Below are 25,914 nucleotides of genomic sequence, written 5' to 3' on the forward strand. Positions count from 1 at the left end.
GACAACACTGAAGATGCCGCGGCACTTTCTCTCGCTCTCCCCAGGGATGGGTGCATACAGATACCTGGGCTTGCCCTGAGTGCCCTTCCACGGGCCACCCCAGTCATCGGTGTGCAGATACTGCCTGGCTGGCGTATTCCCTCCCCTTCTGCTGAAAAGCAGATGAGCGGGGTCCATCTGAGCACTCTGGGAGCTCTGCAGCAGGAAGTTTTCTTCAATTCTCCGGAAAGGACATATCATGTGTCTCAAGTCAGCAAATGACCCCATGCAGGCCCAACCCCCTGACTTTTCTCCTGTTACACATTCTCCTCCTCATTCTGAGCGGCAAAGAGGCAGGGAGGCTGGCTGGGTTGCTTGCCACAGGCCACGGCAGCACACGCTTGCTGTATGCCCTCCTCCTGTGGCCCTGTGGCCCTTGGTTACTCTGATACTGGCTGTCCCTGTCCTGAGGCCTTAACCAAAGGCAGCAGGGGCAGGTCTGTCTGTAAAACCCCTCCTCTCCTCTCCAAATGTCCCTCTACTATCTGTTGGGCCTAGACCTTCTGGGCCATGCCCTGTCCCCACCCCTCTACTGATGACATGAGGTGACAGAGAGACAGATACACCCAGATGCATGTCCACAAATTATGGTCTGTGGAAACTCAGTCTTCTACAAAGCTGAATCTCTGGATTCCAAAGGCACACTATCAGGACCTCTTCACCACCCCTGGGAATGGCTAAAGGATTAGCTGGAGGAACAAAGTTTGGAGAGGAGGGGGACGGGCAGAATGTCTGCAGGACCCCAGGCCAAGTCTCACACGTACTCTCAACGTCTCATCTAAACCAGGTTCTCAAGCTCATATGCTTGGCTCATAAACACATGCTGATGGATTCTACTCTTCTCCTAAAGGCACTCAGGGCAAGCCCAGGTATCTGTTGCTTGCAGACCTTCCCCCAAGAGTTTCCACTGACTTCGAAATGCTTTTCTGAAGGTATTCTTGGTATTTAGAGAAGACTGAGTCACCCATGCTTGTGGACAGGCCGATTTGCAAAGTGGAGAAGACTGTGCAGCCCACACAGCAGGTAAAATCAGACCTTTGGTTATTCAGTCCCTTATGTGGTCAAGTGTCATTGACCCTAAAGACATTTCACCTATTCATAACAAGCTTCCAAAACCTTGCCAGGATGTTTGCCTTTGCTTCTTAATGTTTACTTTTTTTTTTTTTTTAAGATTTTATTTATTTATTCATGAGAGACATAGAAAGAGACAGAGACATAGGCGGAAGGAGAAGCAGGCTCCATGCAAGGAGCCTAATTTGAGACTCCACTCCAAGACTCCGGGATCACAACCTGAGCTGAAGGCAGACACTCAACCACTGAGCCACCCAGATGCCCCTTACGTTTACTTCAGATGATCAAGCTCCATGCAACCAGGGGCAGGGACTTAGAGACACTGCTGGAGATGCCTTCTTTGGGGCAAACCAGCAGGGGGGCCTTCTGTGTCCACCCCCGTAACTAGTAACTACCCACTGTTCCTCTGCAGGAAATCTCGAGGCCTCAGAACACAAGTCAGGGAGCCCCAAAGTCAATACACAGCCCCAAAGTCAGCTTTCTAAAACTGGAGATCCAAACCTAGCTGCCTCAGAGACTACTTTGGCATCTCAAAAGGCCCCACAGTCTGCCAGAATTAATGACTATTGGTCATTCTTATGTAATTTATTCTCCTTGCTGTGCTTGGCAAAGTCTGAGCCAGCCTGACAAATTCAGGGTATCAGGATGTGACTCACAGATTAGCAAATTCCTTAGCAACAGCGATATTGGGTTACATTAACCATAGAGGCTTCTTCCAGGTTTATCCTGATGGGGTGTGGTCATTGACCTGGCCTCCTAGCCTTATAGGATCACATCTGGTACTGTTCCTGGGCAGCCAAAAAGCCCAGGTACAATGGGCAGCCTGTCCAACTGAGAGTCAAAGCAGCCAACCAGGAAGGGAAGGCAGGCAAAGGAGCAACACAGGGTTCTGGCTGAGTGGCCTCTGGCCACACAAGCTCCCCATCACGTGACCCCTAACCAGCTCCCTGCCACCCGCCCCTCCTCCCCTCTGTTCAGTCCCCTTCTTTGGAGTCTCTGCTACATTTTCTCACATGCTCTATCAGTTTCCTGCGGCTGCCATAACAAAGGACCACAACCTGGGAGCTTCAACAACAGAAATGTATTGTGTCACAGTTCTGGAGGCCAGAAGTCCAAAATCAAGGTGCTGGCAGGTCCATGCTCCCCCTGAAGGGGGAAGGGAAGGATCCGTTCTACATCTGTCTCCTGGCTTCTGGGCCTTCCTTGGCTTGTGGCTGCAGAACTCCAGTCTCCATGTGGCGTGCTCCCCATGCATGTGTGTGTCCACATTTCCCCTTTGTATAAGGGCACAGTCATGTTGGACAAGCGCCCACCCCAATGACCTAATCTTACATCATCTGAAAAGACCCACTTTCCAAATAAGGTCACATTATCAGGTCCCGTGGGTTAGGACTTCAATGTAAGCATTTGGAGACACAAGTCAAAACATGTCAGTCTTAGCTTACTTTTTTTAGTAGTTCATATGAATACAGTAGAAATTTCCAACAGTACTAAGAAAAAAGGCTCCCTCCTATTCTTATACCCCAACCCCCCCTCCCTAAAAACCACCACTGCAGCCAGTGGCTTGGGTATCTTTCCAGGGACAGTCTTTGTGTAAAAGGTGACAGACAGACTGATGACACATGATAGGCAGACAGATAGAGAAGTATGGAGATAGCTCCTCCGTTTTTCTGTTTTTGCTCCTATTTGTGCCTTCAAGCACTCAAATAAATGCCTTTTCATGAACGAATACTGAAGCTACACATTATACCATAAGACAAAAAGTCATGGAAGAGAAAGCCAGAGCTTGGCAAACAGGGCTATCCTCCAACGTTCCTAAAGTACAGGCAGCCTGAGACTTCCCAATCCATAAGATAAGATTAGTGACTATGGGGAAATCTGCGTGGCTCAGTGGTTGAGCATCTGCCTGTAGCTCAGGTCATGAGCCTCCCCTCCCCTGAGGGCAGCCTGCCTCTCCCTCTGCCTATGTCTCTGCCCCTCTCTCTGTAGCTCTCAAGAATAAATAAATAAAACCTTTAAAAAGAAAAAAAAAGATTAGTGACTATGGCAAATCACAAAAAAGGAAATTTCTGACTGGTAAAAGGGACAAAATGAAGGTTTCCTACAGCCTTTCCAGTGAGAAAGCAGACTGGATGCAGAAGCCCCATAGGCACTCTAGAGATGTCTCCAATTGCCCCCAGTCCAAAGCTGCCCTAGTGTGGCAGGATTGTGGAGCCCAACCACCAAGAAAGAGTTCTTGAGATGCTGCACAGTGCCACTTAGAACATGTATTTAAGTAGCACGGGGACATGACCCGCAGGCCCAGAAAGCTGCACATTCTCTGTATGAAGCTGGCGGTTATATGCTTAGTACTCAAGGAGGAAGGCGACGTGCAGGGAGTATGAGATTCTAAACATCTTATGCGAATTTACACTCAGAAAAAATACTTTCGTAGGATTTCTATGGTGCTTATCATTCAGTTCACTATTAACTATCGGTGAGATCTACAGGCAGTCATGAGACCCTTTATGAATGTAGCAACCCTTTATGACCCTTTATGGATCAGCATGTATCTGATCCTTATTGAAAACTATGTAGGCTATAGATCAGCTTCTGGGCTAAAGGTGAACATTTTTCCACTTCTCTCATCTTCAGAACCTCTACTATAGGCTCAGGCTGACACAAGCAGGCCCCGAGGAGAAATCCAGGCACAATTCTACAGATGAAGATTTCAGACAATCCTGCAAAGACTCAGGTTCATTTCTCCAAGATCTCAGATAAGCCTTGTCCTCCAGACACTCAAATGACTTGGTTTTCCCATGAACCTTTAAGCCAGTGTTTTCCAAACCACAGATTGCAACTCATTATCCACCACTTCTTGTTGACATAAATCATGGCATGCTCTACCCACTGCTCTGGAGCTTGCTTATTTCTTTTAATCTTGCATATCCGTCCATACAGTGCATCCAGGTCTGTTCCAAGCTTTGTAACAGCTCCACAAAAATCGGTGCAACCGCCCCCTTATGGGCACCTTTTGTCATTACAGCTACGGTAGCCAGAACCGCCACCTACGTTCACCTGCAGGTGACTCCACGTGCTGGCAGGGCTGAGAGTCACTGATGGAATTAAGTCAGGGTTGGAGCTTCAAGAACCTGAATAAGTGAATAGCAAACACATCCAGTTCTTTGAAACATGAACCGTCTCCAGAGAGCCATTGGTGTGCACTGCCCTGCACTCAATTCCTGGCTCAGTTCTCTGACCCTGGATGACAGTTCTCCCCACCATAGTTTTTGGAGTCTGACTCATATCCTCACCAGGAAGGATGTGGGCTATGGGACCAGCATGCTTCTGAAACAGCATTGCTTCTACAGTTTTTTCAGGCAAACAAAACTGTGACCGAACCTAGAAACTAGCACCTAAAACACCATTTCAGAAGAAACGCACATTCTAAATTCTCAACTCCAGCTTTTGGAGTGAATTATGCCTCCTGTATGGTTACTATCTTGCCAAGCTCCTTGCACTGATGTAGAGCAAAAAATTCTCTTAAAAATTCTTGAGTGGGAGATACTTTACAAAGATCCCTGTCACTCCCCTGAGGGCAAAGCAAGAGGCATTAGTGAAAAGAGGACAGAAGGTGGAGGCAGTAGGATATGAGGACACGGGAACCTGGGGGGGCTCAGCAAAGTCATTAGCATGATGGACTTAGGTTACAATTATAATAATAATAACAGCAGCAGCCCCTCCCCAACCCCCACAGAGGGAGTCTAGGTGGAGGTGGAAGTCCCAGAGATATACCTTCACAGTCACCACCTGGCCTGAGCTACAGGTTTCCCTGCCATAATAAAAAGGTGGTGCCTTGGGCAGCCCGGGTGGCTCAGCGGTTTAGTACCACCTCCAGCCCGGGGCCTGATCCTGGAGACCGGGGATCGCGTACCACGTCAGTCAGGCTCCCTGCATGGAGCCTGCTTCTCCCTCTGCCTGTGTCTCTGCCTCTCTCTCTCTCTCCCTCTCTCTCTCTCTCTTTCTCTCTGTGTCTCTCATGAATAAATGAATAAAATCTTTGAAAAAAAAAAAAGTGGTGCCAAGAGCTGTGAATCTGTTACAGCGGCACCTGGCCCATAGCGGCCACACCATGGGTGTGCTCGGCACCTCCCAGGGGACCTGCAGCAACAAGAATACAAGCAGAGCACATACTCAAGGACAGATCATAGTTTGAGAGCAACATTATCCTGATCAGCAACAGAGAAAGGACTGCTGTGCACAACACATCACAAATGGGGACCATGGGCATGGCATCCATCAGCCCACCCTCCATGACCATGAAAAGCATGCTCATGACCATGAAAAGCATGCTATCCATGCCACCAGAGGCCACCAGCAGAAGGACCAAAGGCCCCAAGGCCTCAGAGCTAACCAGGCTACTGCGCTTGAACCTTTCAAGATTTCTGTCCTCAACCACATGAAATAGCAGTTACACGTGAAGCTTGCGACTGCCCATTCCTGCTCTTTTCAGGGTGTCCCTTTAGGTACACGGGAGGACTTCTTACCTGTTGGGAAAAACTCCTGAGTTTTTATCTCCTGAGGCCACCAGCGGAGGGTCCTGGCAGAACTAGGGCCACCCCAGCTGGAGGTACAATGGACATGCCTGTTTCTGTGACAGAGGACAAGCAGAGCTTAGTAGTGGCAGGTCTCAGCAAACACACAAGGTGATAGGCTCACAGTGCTTTGGGACGGGTCCTGCAAAACCTTTGTTATTCTCTGAGGCTCACATTTGGAAGGGCTCAGGGCCAAATAAGCCACCACTGGGAAATTTGCCACCTTGGAGAGGTTCCCAGTGCTTCTCCAGGGTGTACCAAGCTCTCCTTTTTGAATGCTTGCTATCTCAAGGCAGGCACTCTGCTCTACTCTGGGATGTTTTTAACCATTACAAAGTCCTTTGTTCTTGTTGAGCTCCCTATCTCTCCATGATTGCCGTGCACTCGTTTTTATATACATCATTACAATGTGTGTTTCCATACATGCACAATTTGTTAGCAGCCATCAAAACAGAAAATGTGTGTGTCCTACTTCTAGGAATCTCTCCTACAGAAATACTAGCCCAAGTGTGCACTGCATTAAGTGTACAAGGATGTTCCCTGGGAAACTGAAATATTGCTCTCCTTGGCACAGAATCTGGGTGACCCGGGACTTGAGAGACCCCGCTGGGGTGGCTCTCAAAGAATTTGAAGAAGCCAGTCCTACTACAAAAACGGTGGTCTCATCTCTTGGTAGTAGGGAATAGTGTGTCTAAGACTGTGCCGGGGAGCAGCGAGGAGGTCATCAAGGAACCAGCAGACAGTGGCAAGTGGTTGGAGATCCCAGGTACCTAATTTCTGAGACCAAGGAGAAAGGAGACAGTAATCTTTAAAGCAGGTTAAAGAGGAGTCAGAGCAGAAAGATCAAGGCTCATAGAAGTGTCTCTAGAGAGTCATCCCAGCTTTCCTTACTACAGTTTAATTAAATAGAAAGGAAGACCAGAGCAAATAGGAATGAAACTCTCACATGTGTGTCCTAGGAGACTACTATGAGAATGTTTATAGCAAACTAATTTGAAACAACAAAACCCTGGGCACAGCTCAAATGTCCATTAAGAAGAGAACTGAAAAATTGTGGTAGATGCCACACAACAGTGAAAGTGAACAGTGGTGGGCAGCCCGGGTGGCTCAGCAGTTGAGTGCCGCCTTCAGCCCAGGGCGTGATCCTGGAGACCCGGGATCGAGTCCCACGTCGGGCTCCCTGCATGGAGCCTGCTTCTCCCTCTGCCTGTGTCTCTGCCCGTGTCTCTGCCTCTCTCTGTATGTGTCTCTCATTAATAAATAAATGACATCTTTAAAAAAAGTGATCAGTGGCCACACATATTAGCATGGATGAATATGGCACAATTTTGGTCAAGCAGCAAGGCACAGAAGAATGTACATAATATAATTCCATTTATAGAACAATTTGAACACAAGGCCATACACTATCTTGTTTAAAATACATATTTGAGGGGATCCCTGGGTGGCTCAGTGGTTTAGCGCCTGCCTTTGGCCCAGGGTGTGATCCTGGAGTCCCAGGATCGAGTCCCGTGTCAGGCTCCTGGCATGGAGCCTGCTTCTCCCTCCTCCTGTGTCTCTGCCTCTCTCTCTCTTTCTCTCTCTCTCTCTCTATGTCTATCATGAATAAATAAATTAATTAATTTAAAAAATAATAATAAAATACATATTTGATAAAACTAAAGAAAAATGGGGACTTCAGGTAAAGAATGTGAAGTTTATATGGAGCAGTTATAGGAACAGTAGGAATCAGGCTAAACAGAGCCTAAGTTGGTTTAAACCAACTCACAGAGCAGAAAGGCAAAAGCAGAGGAGGGTAGTAAGGTCAGGGCTCCCTCTCTTTATACTTGGACCACCCTCATAACTAGAAAACTCAAGGCTAGCCAGGGCAAATGAAAACCTCTCTTCTAACCTCTCCTCTCTTCCATCTATTTGAGCCAACACATACTCCTACCTACAGCAATGAGTAGCCAGGGGAATTCTGCATGCTGATTGGCTTAAAACCAGGATCCTGAACCAATCGCTAATGAGATTGGCTCCCGACTCAGTCACTCCAAGAGGGACACTAAAGGTAAGTAAGATGGCAAACTACTGGATTCAGAAATATTAAATTTCAACGATGTCCTGGTTTCTCTTGCTAGTTTGAAAAGAATACCTAGGAATAAAGAAATCAAACGAGGCAAGAGGAACCAAGGGTGTAAAAGTGTGTCAACAGGGATGGAGTATAAAAGCATACTGAGTAGGACCAAATAAGCCCAACCACTTAGGGCAGTAGGAGCAAAGGTAACCATAAGCTTCTATCAAGTGTCTGTAATGCACTGATACTCTCGTTTGCTCCTGACTACAATCCTATGATGCTTGTTTCGTCAACCCCATTTTACAGATGAGGAACTGGACTCAGAAATGTTCAGTATCTTGCCCCAGGTCAAAAAGATAGGAAATGGGGGTGGGGAGTGCCTGGGTGGTTCAGTCTGTTAAGCCTCTGCCTTCCACTCTGGTCATGGTCCCAGGGGTCCTGGGATTGAGCCCAATTAGGCTCTCTGCTCAGTGGGGAGCCTGCTTCTCCCTCTCCCTCTGCCTGCCACTCCTCCTATTTGTGCTCTCTCTCTCTCTCTCTGTCAAATAAATACAATCTTTTTTAAAAAGAGAAAAGAGGGATCCCTGGGTGGCGCAGCGGTTTGGCGCCTGCCTTTGGCCCAGGGCGCGATCCTGGAGACCCGGGATCGAATCCCACATCGGGCTCCCAGCGCATGGAGCCTGCTTCTCCCTCTGCCTGTGTCTCTGCCTCTCTCTCTCTCTGTGTGACTATCATAAATAAATAAAAATTTAAAAAAAAAGAAAAAAGATAAGAAATGGGGAGGGAGCCAGGATTCAAACCCAGATCCAGGACCTTCCAAGTTCATGCTCTTTCCAGTGAGAAACTGGGTAGAAGAATAGCAGGATGGGCAGCAAGACCAGTCTTGACCTCTCCAAGGTGTCCAAAGCCTACTTCTTCCAAGGCGAGGCCCAACTGCTTAGGACCCATGTACCTCTAAGCAAGGACAGCCAGCATACCTACTTTCCTGAATGCCCTATCCTGGTTATAACAGCACCACTCAGGTAAAAAGATTCAGAGACAGCCTCAAAGTCAGGCTCTGTGTCTTTTAACTACTGCCCCCAACCCCCACCCCAACTCAGAGATCACTATGTCAGGTCATTTTCCACCTAGAGGGGAAAAAAATCCACAAAACCATGCTTCCTCCAAAAAAAATCCAAAATCACATGCTCCCTCCTCTCCCAAACCCCTACTCAAACCACAGCCCCTGAAGGGACAGTCCTACATAGGACATGGCTGTCCACTCCCTCCCAAGCATGCCCATGACCTAGGTGGACATCCTAGTCAATGATATAGCACCATCAGGCTTATATCCAAGGAGTATATCTACCCCACCGAATCATCCATAAGCAGAAACTCTCTAAGCCAAATGCCAACTGCTTCGTTTGGAGCATTGGTTAAGATTTCAAGAAGGGTAATAGACAGCAGGAAGGGAAGAACTACGGAAACTTATTACAATTCTGATAAAAATCCAATTAGCATAGAGTTTCTGACAGCACAGAGACTAAAAGGGACCTTCTTTTCCCTCTGGAAACAGAGTGAGGCGGATGGGTGTCTGCTTTCATATTGTGCTTGCCTTATACTGTCTTTAAAAAAAAAAAAAAAGTATCGGGCCACCCCAAAATACGTCCTATTAGCTAAATACTCTTCTCTCTCCTTCCAATGACACATACTCACCCCATCTGCACTGTCTTTAGAAAAATAACAAGCTGATCACCAGACAATTTACTCCAGGGTTCAAATGCCATCCTTCCTTCCTGCTACCCCCTACCCCCGCCCAGCTTCCCCCCAGCCCCCATGTCTCCCCTTCCGCTCTCCCCTTGCCTCCCTACAGCCCTCCTCTCCCCCTTTCTTTCTGGGCTGTGGAAAGAATCGATTAAGCTCCCTGTCCAACATTTGCAGCATGCTTCTTTCTCTTTCCTGAGACTCCTTCAGCTGTGGGGAGACCCAGGTCCCAGTCGGGGCATTGTTGCGGGAGCCCATGGGCTGAAGGAGCGGGCGAGGGGGTTCGGTCCGGCAGATGCCTTTTTTGTCAAAGACAAAGGCCCCCCATCGAGCCTCTCCACTTTTCAGCACTTTCATCCCCCTCGGATCAAAGGGCTGCTCTGCATATGAAAGGCACCGCCCATTATGCGGCTCACATTAGCCCCGCACCACCCCACCAGCCTCCCGGCTCCGGGAACAAAGGCGCTCGCATCTGTTCAGGCGCAGGCCTCACCTTCTGGGGCGGTGGGTTGTTGTGTCTTTTTTCTTAGTTCACTTTTGAGAGCCATTCAGCCCCTTGAAGTAGAGCTGGAGAGCAGTAGGGGAAGGTCTTCCTTGTCCTCAGAACATTCCGCCCCATATTGTTTCGAGCCCCTTGAGGGTTTCTGGTCCTCGCCTCTCCCCACCTCACCTGAGCATCGCAGCAGCAGCAGCAGCAGCAGCAGCAGCAGCAGCGGGGACGCCCTCCTCAAGCGAGTTTCTGTTCGGCCTTCCAGCCACTCTGTAAAACCCCTCCTCCTCCTGTACCTGAAAGGAGACTATTCCCAGGGAATAGTCTAGATCAGCCCTCAAAGCCAGACGGTGAGAAATCCTGCTCCTTTTCTTGTCGCGGTTATACATGCTGCCTGACACGGGAGATACAGCTCCCACACACTTGTTTGCACACTGAGGTCTGCTTTCCAGGGGGACAAAGAGCACTCCTGAGAACCTGGACCTGAGCTCTTCGCAGCAAAAGGACTCAAGCGTGAGGATGAAAGAAACTTCTCTTCAGTGACATTCCAACCTGAAGAAGCATCCTTCTGTAAATGCTGCTGGCCCCTGAATCCCAGGAAAGCACCCGGAGAGACCCAGCAGAATGCCCCAGGCTGACCAGGCCTTCTTCAGACTCGGCCTGCCATCCCCTCCCCTCTGCTCTCCTTCTTCTCTCCTCAGTCAGGCCTCCTGACCACTCTCTCTCCCTTCCACCCAGTCCACATCCTGCCCTGATGCACACGGGCCTCCTGTTACAAACTTAACTGTGTCGCCCACCCACCTCCAAATTCACGTGATGGAACCCTAACTCCCAATGTGACTGTATTTGGAGACAAGGCCCCTAAGGAGGTAATTAGGGTTACATGAGGTCATAAGGATAGGGCCCTGATCTTATAGGACTACAGTCCTTCTAAGAAGAGAAAGAGACACCAGAGAACCCCCCCCTCACACCTCCCCTCCCCCATACACACACACACAGAAAAAGCCATGTGAGGACACAGCAAGAAGAGGGGACCATCTGCAAGCTAGGACAGCCTGCACAGAAACACACCCTGCCAGCACCCTGATTTTGTACTTTGACCTTCTAGAACTGCATGAAAATAAATTTCTGCTGTTTTTTTTTTAATTTTTTTGTTAACTTTTATTTATTTATGATAGTCACAGAGAGAGAGAGAGAGAGAGAGGCAGAGACATAGTCAGAGGGAGAAGCAGGCTCCATGCACTGGGAGCCCGACGTGGGATTCGATCCCGGGTCTCCAGGATCGCGCCCTGGGCCAAAGGCAGGCGCTAAACTGCTGCGCCACCCAGGGATCCCAAATTTCTGCTGTTTACACTCCCCTGTCTGTGGTATTCTAGGATGGCAACTAGAGAAAACTGATACATCTCCTTCCACCAAACCCTACACAATGCTGAGGTGACAGTAAGAACAAATAACCAACCTCTTATCTCCAAGGCCTAGTGAAAGTTACCACCTCTGCTAAGCACTTGCTGACTATCTCAGCCCCTCCCCAGAAATCTCCTTTCTCTTAACCTCTGTAGCCCTGAAAGGTAGTTTTTTAAAGTGCTGACAAGACAAGCAAGATTCAAGAACAACAGACTATAAAGAACCAAATTAAAAGCACAATAAAGCTAATGAACTGCACCCACTTCACCACACTCAGAACTGTTCCTGGGGCTAATTAGGCAGGAATGGCAAGCACTTCGTCTAGATGGCTACACACACTTTGACTTCTAGAGTCCAACCTGCTCCTGGATGTTCCCTTATTTTGTATTTTCTCCAATATCCGTTATCAGCTCTATGTCAGGTTTCTGTCATACGAACAAACTCCAGTCCACAGAGAGCTCAGGCCCCAGTCCCGCCATGTCTTCCTCTCCCTGACCCTGGGTCCTGAGCTAACAGCTGGAGCTCCTACTGAGGGGCCAACTCCAACACCCTGCAGCAGTGACCGGGGCAGCAGCCCATCTAGCCCACACCTGGCTGCCAGGTGCACTGACCTGCAACATTGCTCTTGGAGCTCCCACTTGCCCCTGAAAACCACTCAGCGTGCACGGAGATTTCCCAGTCTCACACTCAAACTCTTTCCAGCATCACCCCAGCATCACCCTCCATCCCACCTGACACAAGTGCTCATGGAGCCCAAACACCACCATTTGGCCAGCATGCTGGTCCCCAGGTTTGCCTACACTGTTGGCCCATTTGAAGTGTCTCCCTCATTTTCCCCTGCCTGTCTAAATCCTAGCCTCCCCTTGAAAATCCAGCTCAATAGTAAAGTAGCCTGGAGGCCCCAGGGGGTGCATTCAGTTGAGCACCCTACCCTTGGTTTCAGCTTAGGTGGTGATCTCCTAAGGGGTTGTGAGGTCGAGCCCCGCCTCGGGCTCCACATTCAGCCCAGAGTCTGTTTGAGACCACTTCTCTCTTGCTCCCTCGCTCCACGATCCTTGCCAGTTCCTCCTTTTGGGCTGCTGTTCTGACCCTCCTCTTTCCACGTCACACATTTTTCACCTCTCCCTGCCCTCCCTCCCCACCTTCCCTGTGCTGTGGTGGGTGTGACAGTTCAGATTATAGGTATTCTTGCCCTAAAGGTAGAAAACAGAAACAGAGGACAAGGGGGCGGGGGAATAAGCAGAGGGGAGGATCAGGAAATGGGTCCTTGTAGCACAAGACTAGAGTTTTCTTCTTGCTTTTCCAGTCTATTCCTAAGAGATGAAGTGGGAACCATAGACGTGTTCATTCGCTGGGCTGCCATAACAGAGCACCATGGACTGGGTGTCTTAAACAACGGAAATGTATTTTCTCTTGGTTCTAGAGGCTGGAAGTCAGAGATCATGGTGTCGGCAGGGGTTGTTTCTCCTGCAGTCTCTCTCCATGGCTTGTAGAGGGCTGTCTTCTCCCTATGTCTTCACATGGTCCTCACTCTGAGTGTATCTGTGTCCTAATGTCCTCTTCTTATTTTTTTAAAATGTTTTATTTATTTATTCATGAGAGATCCAAAGAGAGAGAGAGGCAGAGACACAGGCATAGGGAGAAGCAGGCTCCATGCAGGGAGCCCGACGTGGGACTCGATCCCGGGTCTCCAGGATCACACCCTGGGCTGTAGGTGGCGCTAAACCACTACGCCACCAGGGCTGCCCTGTCCTCTTCTTATAAGGACACTGATCATACTGATTTAGAGCCCACCCTGGTGATCCCATTTTAACTTAATTACCTCTTTAAAGACCCTTTCTCCAAATACAGTCACATTCTAAAGTACTTGGGGTTAGGGTTTCAAAATGTGAATTTGGTCAGGGGGACACAGCTCAATCCATAATAGGGACCAAGGGTAGAGTTGTATAATTTGGACATGGGGACAAGAACAGGAGTCCAAGACAAAAGGAGGAGCTGACAAAGACCTTGGAAGTTGGAATCCAGGAATGGAGGTGGGAGTGGCAGGAGAGTGAAGGGAGGGCAGGGAAGGGGCACAGGCAGGTGTCAAGCCCCTGAGCTCAGACTCAGTCGCAGATTGTCTCAAATGTCTACAAACACAGTCCCTCTGCCCAGCGCTGGATTTGCAGGGCCATCCTGTAGGACTCTTGGTCCTACAGCATCTCAGAATCACTTCTGGGCCTGGGCCAGGTCTATAACACCAGCCATCTCTTCAGACAGTATCCAGTCTATGACCATCACCACTGCAACTGCAAACATAGCTGACTGGGGCCAGGCAAACTGGGGGCCCCACTGAAGCCCCAGACAGCACAGAGCATCCCTAGAGCTGTCCTCTCCCTGAGAAGTCAGTCAGCAGCACCCCACAAGGATGTTCTGTTCAGTGATAAACAACCTTGTCTACCCAATGTACCTGCCAAGAGCAGAGGCTCACCTGGAATGCAGTCAAGGAACCCAGGGATGGGTAATGCGACCCCTCAGGTTTCTCATGCTGTCATCCACATTTCATGATTCCACAGCCTTTGCTGAGGTTGGCACCAAAGCCCCACTCTCTCCTTTTTAAAGCCTGAATGGAAAGGAAGGGCTTCATGGAAGGGTGTGGGGAGGAAGGGCAGCACAAGATGTGTCAGGAGGGATAGTGGAGAAGCAGAGAAGTGTCATAATGTTCAAGGTGTGACATCAGACAATGCCACCAATGTCCACTTCCAGAGTCCAGGGCAGCCTCGTTCCAACACTGGGCCACAGAGTACTTCATCCTGCTGAGACTTTGGCTCCTTGGAGGGCCCCAGGGAACAGCTGGTCCAGTCCCACTGGAGTCCTTCCCCTTTCCCTTTCCCTTCTGGAATCTCCTCCAAGCAAGGTAGACTCTGCCTCAGCCACCCCGGCTTGAGGTAGATTCTGGAGGAGCAACAAAGTGCTCACACTCTCACAGGCCCTCCTAAAGAGATATGTGGGACTTGTTCCTAGAGTCTAGGGTTGTCCTGGAATTGATCCACCACAGAAGAACTGGCCACTGGGGTGTTAAAGGAGCTCTCTGCTCCCAGCCTAGTTCACCAGGAAGGACACAGGGACATGGAACAGAAACAAGACTGTAGCATCCCTTGAAGTGCTTCTCTTATGACCCCAAAAGGAGCAGAACAGCATCAGATCCAGCTGAGGTCGCAACGCCAGCAGCACATGTGGTATCCATGCAAGTGTACAAAAATATATAATTTTTTAAGTTCACTTCAGACTTTAGAGAGGCAGCCCAGAGCCAGGGAATGGCTGGATCATCATCAGCTTTGTCTTTGAGTCCCTAAAATAAGAAACAGAGTGTCTGGCCCCTGTGGAGTGCTGAAGAAATATGTCCCAAATAAAGATCAGCCATTTAAAAAAGAGACTCAAATCCTGAGCAGGCCTGTTTTCAGGTGAAAACACAGAGCTCAAGTCTGCATCTGGAAGTTCGTGAAAATCACAGCCCACCACAAGGTACACAGTTGACTCAATTTTCCACTTCTGATCTAAAAATAAGAAAGTAAAAGGATGGCCAAGGTGAAGAAATGTCACAGAAGACCTTCCTGGGTGAACTTATGGTTCAGTTCGGGCTTCCCATGTCTGAGGACAGTGCCCTTCATGATGGCTATGTTGATGTTCTGTGTGTAAGCAGGCCCAAGGTCGATTCAGGGCCTAGATGTCACAGGCTCCTAGGGCATTTACACTTACTGTAGCAGTTTGCCCAGCTATGCAGAAGAACACGAAAATACTACAGAAAAATGTTGGGAAGGAATGCAAAACAAGCAAACAGTGAAATAAAAGTAAAAAGATTGCACATAATGCATATTTTAACATGCTGGTCTTAACACAGTTAGAAAGGCCACATTCAACTTTTTAAAGTAATTGCCACACGTTCATGTTGTGTCCCATTTCAGGCAAGGGATCCACAAGCTCACTGTCTCCCGATGGCCTCACTGACACATTCAGCAGCAGTCCTGCCCATTATCCTAGAGCCACTCGTGAGCCCCGTCTGCGTGCAGACACCGTGCCAGGAGCCAAGGCACAAGGACAGAGAGAGCATGGCCCAGCCTTCAAGAAGCCTGCGCCTCTGAGACGGGCAGTCATCAGGCTTCCAAAGGGACACTAAGAACAGCGGAGTGTCAACTCTGGCCTTGGGAATGCTTCACGGAGGAAATAATGTGTAAGCTTAATCAGCCAGACTGAGGAACAGCATGAAGAGGGGTTTCTGGCAGACGGGACTGCATGTGCCTCAAATAGGTCACTATTAAGAATGTTTGTGCTCACAAACAAATCTGTCCATATTTTAGAAACCAATTCCCTTTCAGAGACATCATATGTTTTTTTCTAGACCTTTATTTTAAGCCAAACCTACCCAGGAAAAATAAAACCTCAAGATCTCCATCTTTAAGCACATTCCATTTCCATTCTGGAAAATGTGAAAAAATCACCCATCAGTATTGTGATCAATTTCAAAAATGAGACCATCTGCTTTTATTGGAATTCATGACTGGGGAGTAGGAAATCCCCCAGTAAGTCAGACCTGTGGAGCTGGCAGCTGGCAGCACTCAGAAACAGCACTGGATTAGAAAACCGGAGTCTAAAACCATACCACCCTACAGTCAGTCACTCAATCTTGGCTCATCTCGGAACCTAAGCAAGGTCGGGCTTGGGGAGTACTTGGATGGGAGAAAATGGGAGACTAGGGAGCCTGGGCCAGCCCTGCTCAGTCTCACTGTGACCCCAAGCCATTCACCAAGGTTATTCCAACAGCAAACTGACCTCAGTGGGGCCTCTGCTGACTGACCTACCAGCCTTATTCTGTGGCCTCAGGGGAACAGAGACCTGCGGAGAGGCCTGCAAAGTACAAAAACGATGCACCCCGTGATTTCCTAGGATTGGGCTATCCTGGGCCTGGCAGGTCCCCGTTCTCCTACGCAATCTGACCCTATGTTCTCAGGAGGCTTTTTCAGACTAGCCAGCACCTCCCCAGCTCATGCCTCTCCTACATCCATATCTGGCCCTTAATAGTCAGAGATGGAGACACACACCAATGGCATCTTTCTAGGAATCTGCCCCACTGGGGGCTGCCTCTACCACTCTGCCCGGTCTAGACCAGAGCCCTATCCTAGAGCCACACTGGTTCTTCTATTAGGGAACTGATCCATCTAAAGAAAACTTGCTCCAAAGAAGGAAAATCCCCATCTTCCCAACACCCCAAAACTGTAACTCAAGAAATGCACTTTTTCCTAAGACTCAGAAAGTATGTTCACTGGGCCCAAACCATTGTTTAAGGTTTCACTGGGGGGAGAAAAATGACTTATCAGCAGACAGTGAGTTTTTAGGGTCCTGGATCAGAGGGCAAGAACTGGCAGTGACACCTGCTGCTGGAAGGGACAGCAGGCATGACAGGTGGAAAGGCCAATATGAAATATGTTAGTTAGTGCCATCTATTGGCAAGAGTAAACAGTACCAGAAGTGATTCTGTACAACAGTAATTCAGATCATGAGAACCCTTCCGTATCACCTAAAGAGCATTCTGGGGTTGGCACAGGACTTTCACATCCAACTAACTTCAGTATCTTGGGATAAGGAAAGCCCAAAGATGCAGGCTTTCCATATGGAAGGCAGAAGGAAACCCCAGGCCTACTGGCCTCATTCATGTTAGCCTTTGGATCCCATGACTCAGACCCCAAATCTAGATGAAACTGGGTCCCAAAGGACAGACTCCAATGCTGAGAAGATTGAGGCAGTTCCGAATTCCCGCCCCACCTCACCATGACATCCAGTCCATCACTGGGAAGTGGACAGGAGAATCCTGTGGTCAGACAGATGTGTTCTGGTCAGCCCCTCAGGGGGAGCAGACAGACAATGCCCTGGAGCTTGTGCAGAGAATCTGGTGGAGTGTGACCATGGAAATGGGATTTTAGAAGATCATTTCTCTAGGGAACTCTAAATCTTTAATGGGGACCCACGAGTGCAGCTGGGAAGGATGGGAGGGGACTCACAGGTGAGCCCTGCATCACTCAGACTCCGGCTCCAAGTTCATTTGCCTTCTCCACATTAGGAATGGTAACACAGCTAACAGTACCAGGGAGATACGAACTTTGAAAGAGAACAGGCATTATAATCTGACTCCATTCTGGAGCAGGAAACATCTGCCCTCAGATGGCAAGATCAAATCCACAGACAGGAAGTAATCATCCTTACTTGTCAATGATAGATCTGGTCACTAAGAAAGCAAGAAGATCAACTACTGTTGTTAAAATACACAATTTCAATTGGGCGGTTAAGTTAATATATAACAATTAGTAACCAGATAGAAAACATATTGGGAAGACAGTCTTTATACCAGCAGGATTTTTTATTAAAAACAATGAATAAACCTATGACTTGAACAGCACCTAGATCAAGAACTCTATAAAATAAGAAAGAAGACTAAAATACAATCAGTAAATGGAAAGGATAGCACGTTCCTGGATTATTGGACTTAATATGAGGAAAAATGTCAGTTCTTCTCACACTAATCTATAAATTAACACAATCATAATCAAAATGATCATCAAAATCATTAAGGAAATATTTAAATCCAGTTACTAAGAATGTGATATTGACACAGAAAGAGACAAACTGATCCGTGGAAATGGGAAGTGTAGAAACAGAAGAAGGGCACACATGTGTGTGCTGCATGCATGTGTGCGTATATGTGAGAGAGAGAGAGAGAATGTCTCTATAACGATATGCTAAAAAAAAGAGCATCACAAGTCGATGGAGAAAAGCTGACCCCAGGCCAGTTACATCAGAAAGGGCAGCCATAGGCATTGAGAGGCTCACAGAGTCAAGCCCTGACTAGGGAATGGGCAAAGGGTACAATGAGAGGACACATCACAGGCAGCATGGACTCCAAGTGGACCTGCCTCAAACACACTCAGATCCACAATCTGGATCACTGCTATTCAACAGAAACATAGTCTCAATCACATATCTAAGTTTTCTAGTAGCCACAAAAAAAAAAAGGTGAAATTAAATTTAATGATATATTTTATTTAAGCCAATACATCCAAAGCATTATTATCTCAACATATAATCAATATAAAAAGTTATTAGTTTTTCATATTTAATTTTCAAAATCTGTTATGTATTTTCCACTCACCTGACATCTTAATTTGGATACTACATTTTCATCAGAAACACCTGATCTGTAGTTCGACTTCATATTTGTAGTTGAGAAAGGAGAACCACATGCCCAAGTTGTTCCAAACACACTTAAAAGTTTTCCAATAATTGGATCAATTATCAGTTTTTAAACTTTAATTCGAATTAACCAAAATAAATAAAATTCAAAATTCGCTTCCTAAGTCACACTAGCCACATTTCAAGTGCTGAAAACCCAGTCATATGTGGCCAGTGGCTAATGAATTAGACAACAGAAGTCCAGAATCTTCTACTGCAACTCAAACCTCCAAGGTCTGACACTGACCACCACACCTTTTGGAGACTCAAAGTCACCATGACCTTTAATACATCTGGAATCAACCCCAAATTCCTCCATCTGTTGGTTAGGCAATCATGGGGAAGGTTCTTAAGCTCCCTGAGCTCCAGTTTTTGCATCTATAAAATAGGGATGATGCTGCCCATCTTGTGAAATTCTAAAGATTAGATGTAAAATTACCAATGAGGTCTGGCTCATAGAAGGCAATATGTTAGTTCTCTTCCCCTTGTATTTATATAGTATTTATGAAATGTTTTCCAATTTACTGTTTCATTTGCTTCTGACAATAGGATGGTGGGCAAGTATTATTATCCCCATTTAAAAATGAGAAAACAAAGTTCAGAGATGTTAAGGGAACAGCTCAAAGTCATACACTGGTGATGGTGCAAGAATTCTAACCCAGTGCATCTGGCTCTGAGTCCATTGCTTCTCCCACTGCCAGCACAGCGTTCCAGCCTCAGGTGCGCCTCAATCTCCAGCTGCCTCCAGCCTACCATCCAAGAGGAATGTGGGAGCCCTGGAGTATAGGTTCGCAGGGCTCCTTCCAGTCAGTCTGCCCCTGTCTCCAGGAAGACTCAGGTTCTCCTCTGCCTCTTCCTGGCAACTGGTTGGAGAAGTGGCTCAGGAGCCTTCGGAGCCTGGCTGTCTCCCAGTCTCACTGCGTAATCAGCACCCACTAACGTCTCTCTTCAGAGAACAGAGGAAGGAACCAACGACCCCTCAAACAGGCAAAAGAAAAGAACCCAAGGGAATGAGTTAAGCTCATCTTCTATCAAAATGGATGCGGATGATCCTACCGTTCTCTGGACTTACTAAGACAGGAGACTCCATTGGCCACCACCCCAAAGCCTCTGATGGAATTCTTCAATTCCACACGGCAGTGAGAATGAATGATGGACAACTACACAGAGCAATGTGGTGAATCACAAGGGTAATGCTAAGCGAAAGAAGCCAAGCCCCCTAAAGGGGGCACACTGGGTAATTTCATTTATGTGAAATTCTAAAAGAGTCAAACTAATTTATGCTTAAAGATTTTCAGGATAGTTGGGAGGTCAGGGGTAAATGCCAGGGTCAAGGGGCTTCTGGGGAGCTGGTGCTATTCTGTTACTGGCCCTGAGGGCTGGGCACATAATTGTGTTTGTGAAAATTCATCATGTGTACTTTTCTGTTTAGTTATGCTGCAAGAAAAACTTTACGCTAACTTTCTGGGGTGATGGGAATATTCAATAAATTGATCTGAGTAGTGGTTATATGGGTATAGGTATATGTTAAATGTCACTGACCAGGTCACTAAGGTTATATTTGACTGTTTATAAATGAAACATAGGAAATTACCACCACTCCCCCAAAAAAGAGTCTCAGGGATGTCATTTAATTTTTCCTCCTAAATTTTAAACAACTCTAACTTCACTAGTTAACTTAAAGGTCTTATAAAAAATTTAATTTATAAATATTAAATACGCATTTGAACATTAAGAAGGTGTCATGAAATCAAAATGACACTCTAGTATAAATATAGTGCTCTAAAATGTCTCTTAAATGTATTTATTATCTTAAGAGATGGTACTACACACCTTCCTACAAAGATACGTTGCTTAAGATAATATTTTACTTCCAAGCATTTTCCCCTCCCAATTGGAAGTATGAAAGAAGGCTTAGCTCGGGCAAAAATGCTCACAGATTTCAAACTTATAAGGTCAAATCAATGAGCCTTTAAATCAAAGCACTTTCCCTTTTATAAAACAATTAGCTCTTTGGGTTTCCAAAATAATGCAAGAGGGGGATCCCTGGGTGGCTCAGTGGTTTAGCGCCTGCCTTCAGCCTAGTACATGATCCTGGAGTCCTGGGATCGAGTCCCACGTTGGGCTTCCTGCATGGAGCCTGCTTCTCCCTCTGCCTGTGTCTCTGCCTCTCTCTCTCTCTCTCTCTGTGTGTGTGTGTCTCTCATGAATAAATAAATCTTTTTTAAAAATAATTTACAAAAATAATAATAATGCAAGGAAAAACCCCCCCAGGAGATTGATGCAGAAAATTACTGGTTCCTTCATTTGTCTAATAATCTCAATATGCCAAATACTATATTTTAGCACCTGAGTATTTATTAATATAGAACCTTAGCAAGGTAAATTAAATTCCTATAAATTTTTTTTAATTCCTATAAATGTTATTATTAACTCATGAACACTATGTTCAGGCTACTGAATGTCCTTAAAATCTATGCAACAACCCACCTGAGTTCAGCATTTCAAGATCTGCTAAGGCCTAAAGGGTTGAATTTTATTCTGATGGCCAACCTCCCAAGGTCAACCGCTGAGAATATTTACACAAGAAGAAAACTTATCAGGATCCCTGGGTGGCGCAGCAGTTTGGCGCCTGCCTTTAGCCCAGGGCGCGATCCTGGAGACCCGAGATCGAATCCCACGTCGGGCTCCCGGTGCATGGAGCCTGTTTCTCCCTCTGCCTGTGTCTCTGCCTCTCTCTTTGTGTGTGTGTGTGTGTGACTATCATAAATAAATAAAAATTTTTAAAAAAAAAGAAGAAAACTTATCAACAATAATGTTGATTATCAACAATTATCAAAATAATCAACAATATTGTAACAACTTTGCATGGTCACAGATGGTGACCATGCTTATTGTGGTGAACATTTGGCAATGTATATAATTGCTAAATCACTATGCTGTACACCTGAAACTAATGTAATACTATATGTCTATATTTCAATCAAAAAAAAATTTTTTTTTAATTTGTTTTAAAGTGGGACACCTGGGTGGCTCAGCGGTTGGGCATCTGCCTTCGGCTCAGGGCATGATCCTGGGATCCTGAGATCGAGTCCCACATCGAGCTTCCTGCATGGAGCCTGCTTCTCCCTCTGCCTGTGTCTCTGCCTCTTTGTGTCTCTTATGAATAAATAAATAAAATATTTAAATAAATGATAAAAATTAAAATCTGCCTCCCTCAGAGGCATCTAACGTACTTTAAAACATTAACAACAACAAATTTCACCAAACCAATTAAACAATAGCACTGATAAAGTGTCACGTGTCCTATGAGAAATGAAGAACTCCTTAAACATGAACTAAACTCCAGTACCCTGCATGGAGCCTGCTTCTCCCTCTGCCTGTGTCTCTGCCTCTCTCTCTCCTGTGTATTCTAATGAATAAATAAATAAAAAATCTTTTTAAAAAAAGGAAAAGATAATTATTAAAAAAAAAAAAAAGGGCAGCCCCTGTGGCCCAGCGGTTTAGCGCCACCTTCAGCCCAGGGTGTGATCCTGGAGACCCGGGATCAAGTCCCACATCAGGCTCCCTATGTGGAGTCTGCTTCTTCCTCTGCCTGTGTCTCTGCCTCTTTCTCTCTATGTCTGTCATGAATAAATAAATAAAATCTTATTATAAATAAAAAAATAAACTCCAGTATCCTGAGGGAGGGGCTATAAACTATGGGAAGAGGAACATAACTGCCTTACCAAGGAATTTTCTGTGGGGAGTGTATCATTTTCAAGCCATACCATAGGCCATACACTGTGATAGTCAGTCTGACATTCACATTGTCCATGTCCTCTCAGTGCAGCCTGTTAATGAATGACCTAAACTAAAACAAGTGACACAGGTTATGCCAATACTTGTCAGGATAACAAGAGAAAAAAACCTTCTCTCAGTAATCCACACATAAATGATATATATAACTGACCCTAGGGCTTATTTTTTAACCCTCAGGATAACATTCTTGAGCAAAGACAATTTTTGGATAAACTGTGTTTCTGGTCCATCTCTGTATTATAATTCAGTGAACTCACTCAAACTCCATGTCCTTCATGCAAAGAGGGTCTTACCTGTGAAAAGTTGAGCCCATTCAGTGGATGGCACTGCTCTTCCACCTTTTCGACGGCCCCAGTCTGTTTCCTCAGCCGCTCGGCCTCCTGGGCAAGGTACAGGTCTAAGACAGGCACCCCACGGGACTTAATGTCCACTTCAGTCAGGGAGTTGACCATGAGCATCACCCAGATGGGCCTCTTCCGCTCCCAGTTCCCCGCAATGGCATTGAAGAGGTAGTCGGCATACAGACCTTTGCCCCGCTGGTCTGGGGTCATCCACGAGGGCATCATGAGCTTGACATACTCTAGGTGGCGCTTGAGGCGGCAATAGATGTCCCTGGGGAGCACGTCCTGGAGGTTCTCACCCTGTGGCAACATCTGACAGCTGGTGAGGGCTGAGATAGTGTAGGGGTCCGTGAGGTCCAACTCGAAGTACACAATGCTGCTCTGCTGAAAAGCCTCCTTGGAGTTGTCGGGGATGAAGTCCCAAACCCGAGTGTACGGAACGTGGATCGTGCCAAAGAAGTAAGACGGCGGGTCTCGCTTTATGGTCCACAAGAAGGAATTCAATGCACTTTGCTGAAAGCAAATAGAAAGGACGTTAAGTCATGATATGGAAGGTCAGAAACCTGACAGGGGAAAATGAATTGGAGAGACAAGTCACACTGCAGGAGAAAAATGATCAAAGTTCAATTTTGACTTCGGAGTCCAGGTAGAGTCACCGGCCGGCAGCAGGAGTCTCGAGGCAGCATTTTTCTCTCTTCCACCGCAATGCTGATTAAAGTCAAAAAAGTAATAACAGTCCTTGAGCTTGCTCTAGCAATGAGGTAGGGCAGGAGGTAAAGCAGAGAATCTCAAGGGATTCCTAGGACACAGCTGGAACAGATGAAGGGACACGTGAGGAGACCACTGTTACCTCCCAGGCAGGCACACTGGTGGTGCCTGCTTCTTCAGATTCCAAGTCCAACATTCCCAAAATCAGTGGCTCTCAATGGCTGTACATTCTCTCCCAGCAGTTTCACAGGCTGAGCAGCAGTGCGCATCCGCCTGAGGCCAAGCTGTCATGCCCTGAGTGTCTCAGTTTCAACAGCAGGCACTTATGAAGTGTCAGTTTATTAGAGGACCCCTGTACAAAGACATGCACAGGGCAGCCCTCAAGGACTTCAAGTCGTAGTGTCAGATAAACTCATGAGGTGAACCATTCATCAAGCAGCCCAGAAAGGTGAAAAATCCAGATTTACAGAAAAGGCAGTTCTTTACAAAAAGCTTTGATTTCAGCAGCTTTTTAAGTGACATGCTTTCCTGGATTGTGGAGTTTCAACTTACAATCAGCTCTCATCATTGTCATAGTTACATTCTACAAAGTCACCACAAACACTGAATTACCAAATAATGAACCACTGCTCCTAGGGGAAATACAAGGGTTAGGTTCCTACAAGCCTCTGGTCACAACATTTTGTTTTGTATGTGCTTTTCAAAGTACCCTATTCGGTATGTTGTTGATTCATTAATAATGACCTCATGGCCAACAGCACTACTATTCATACCTGAACGAAGCTCATCTAACACATACATTTTCTCCCTAAGGCACACTCTCCTAAGCAGCCTCCTGGTGCTTAAGAACACTAGGCAGTATCTATGTTTGGTTATTTTAAACAGTGAGACCACCCACAAAAAAAGCACAAAAATGCAAAAAAAAAAAAAAATGCTGGTAAGTAGACCAGCAAAAGGACACTTGTTCACCTATTACTTGTTTGAGAGCTGAAACAAAGCACAGCATCAATTTCTTTGACTTCAGTTGGGAGTGTGTGCATTGGGTGACTCAAGTTTTTCCCAGTTCTGGAACAGCTGCACATGACCATGAAAGTGCCACAAGCATTGGGGTTACAAATCAATTTTAGCAAGTAGGCCAATTCACAAATATGGAATCTACAAATAAGGAGGATCAGCTGTATTTGCATTTGTGTGTTTAAGTAGCAACAACCTATTTTTAAATGAAATGTTACACAGAATCTCAAAATTTACTAAGACAAAAGCTGGTTGATGCAGGGGCCCCATTCCCACAGCTTTCAACCTTCTCTTCTCCTCTTGCCCCCTGGCCATCTTCCACAAAAACAATCCTGAGCACTCAGAGGAGGGCAGAGAACACAAGGGCTGGGCATGAGACAATAGTGGGGGAAGGTGGGCAGTAAATGGGCTCATTTACTGGATAAACACTATTGGCTAAAGCAGCCTAAGCCCCTGCTGGCCACACGGGAACAGGCCTAGTGCTCCAGAAGGGCTTTTCAAAAGCAACCAGAAGTCTTGAGTTTAAATAAAATGTTCAAATTAGAGGGGCACCTGAGTGGCTCAGATGGTTGAGCATCTGACTCTTGATTTCAGCTCAGGTCATGATCTCAGGGTCATGAGATAGAGCCCCACAGTAGGATCTGCACTGGGTGTAGAGCCTGTTTAAGATTCTCTCTCTCTCCCGGGCAGCCTGGGTGGCTCAGCAGTTTAGCATCGCCTTCAGCCCAGGGTGTGGTCCTGGGGTTCCGGGGTTGAGTCCCACATCAGGCTCCCTGCATGGGGCCTGCCTCTCCCTCTGCCTGTATCTCTGCCTCTCTCACTGTTTCTCATGAATAAATAAATAAAATCTTAAAAGAAAAAAAGACTCTCTCCTGAAGCACCTGGGTGGCTCAGTGGTTGAGCATCGGCCTTTGACTCAGCTGATCCTGGGGTCCAGGGATCAAGTCCCACATCGGGCTCCCCACAGGGAGTCTGACTCTCCCTCTGTCTCTGCCTCTGTCTCTGCCTCTCTGTGTGTCTCTCATAAACAAATAAATAAAATCTTTTTTAAAAATTCCAGTTGAAATATGTTGCTTCCATTTTCTCAAATGCCACACAAGCCAAACAGAACATATCTCACCAGCCCCCAGCCTATGGCTTTGTGTTTTGTTTTGTTTTTTAAGATTTTATTTATTTATTCATGACAGACACAGAGAGAGGCAGAGACACAGGCAGAGGGAGAAGCAGGCTCCATGCAGGGAGCCTGATGTGGGACTCAATGCCAGACTTCCAGGATCACACCCTGGGCTGAAGGTGGCACTATACCGCTGGGCCACGGGGGCTGCCCCTTGTGTTTTTTTTGAAAGTATTTAAGCTAACAATTCTGTTCACACATCCACTTTTTCAAGACTGCACTAATTGGTGAGAGGAGCC

The 25,914-nt window shown here is 46.7% G+C and overlaps 1 protein-coding gene across 2 annotated transcripts in view; it reads right to left on the reverse strand.

Annotated features, from left to right (window-relative positions):
* Window positions 1-25,914, reverse strand: part of TRABD2A (TraB domain containing 2A) — a 52,389-nt gene that overhangs the window by 19,293 nt on the left and 7,182 nt on the right. For both annotated transcript variants that reach the window (XM_072767043.1, XM_025994674.2), the window contains exon 2: window positions 22,732-23,292. In XM_072767043.1, the coding sequence (XP_072623144.1) occupies window positions 22,732-23,292 (561 nt within the window). The remainder of the gene's footprint in view (window positions 1-22,731; window positions 23,293-25,914) is intronic.

This window comes from Vulpes vulpes, chromosome 8, assembly GCF_048418805.1.
Source record: "Vulpes vulpes isolate BD-2025 chromosome 8, VulVul3, whole genome shotgun sequence".
Lineage (NCBI taxonomy): Eukaryota > Metazoa > Chordata > Mammalia > Carnivora > Canidae > Vulpes > Vulpes vulpes.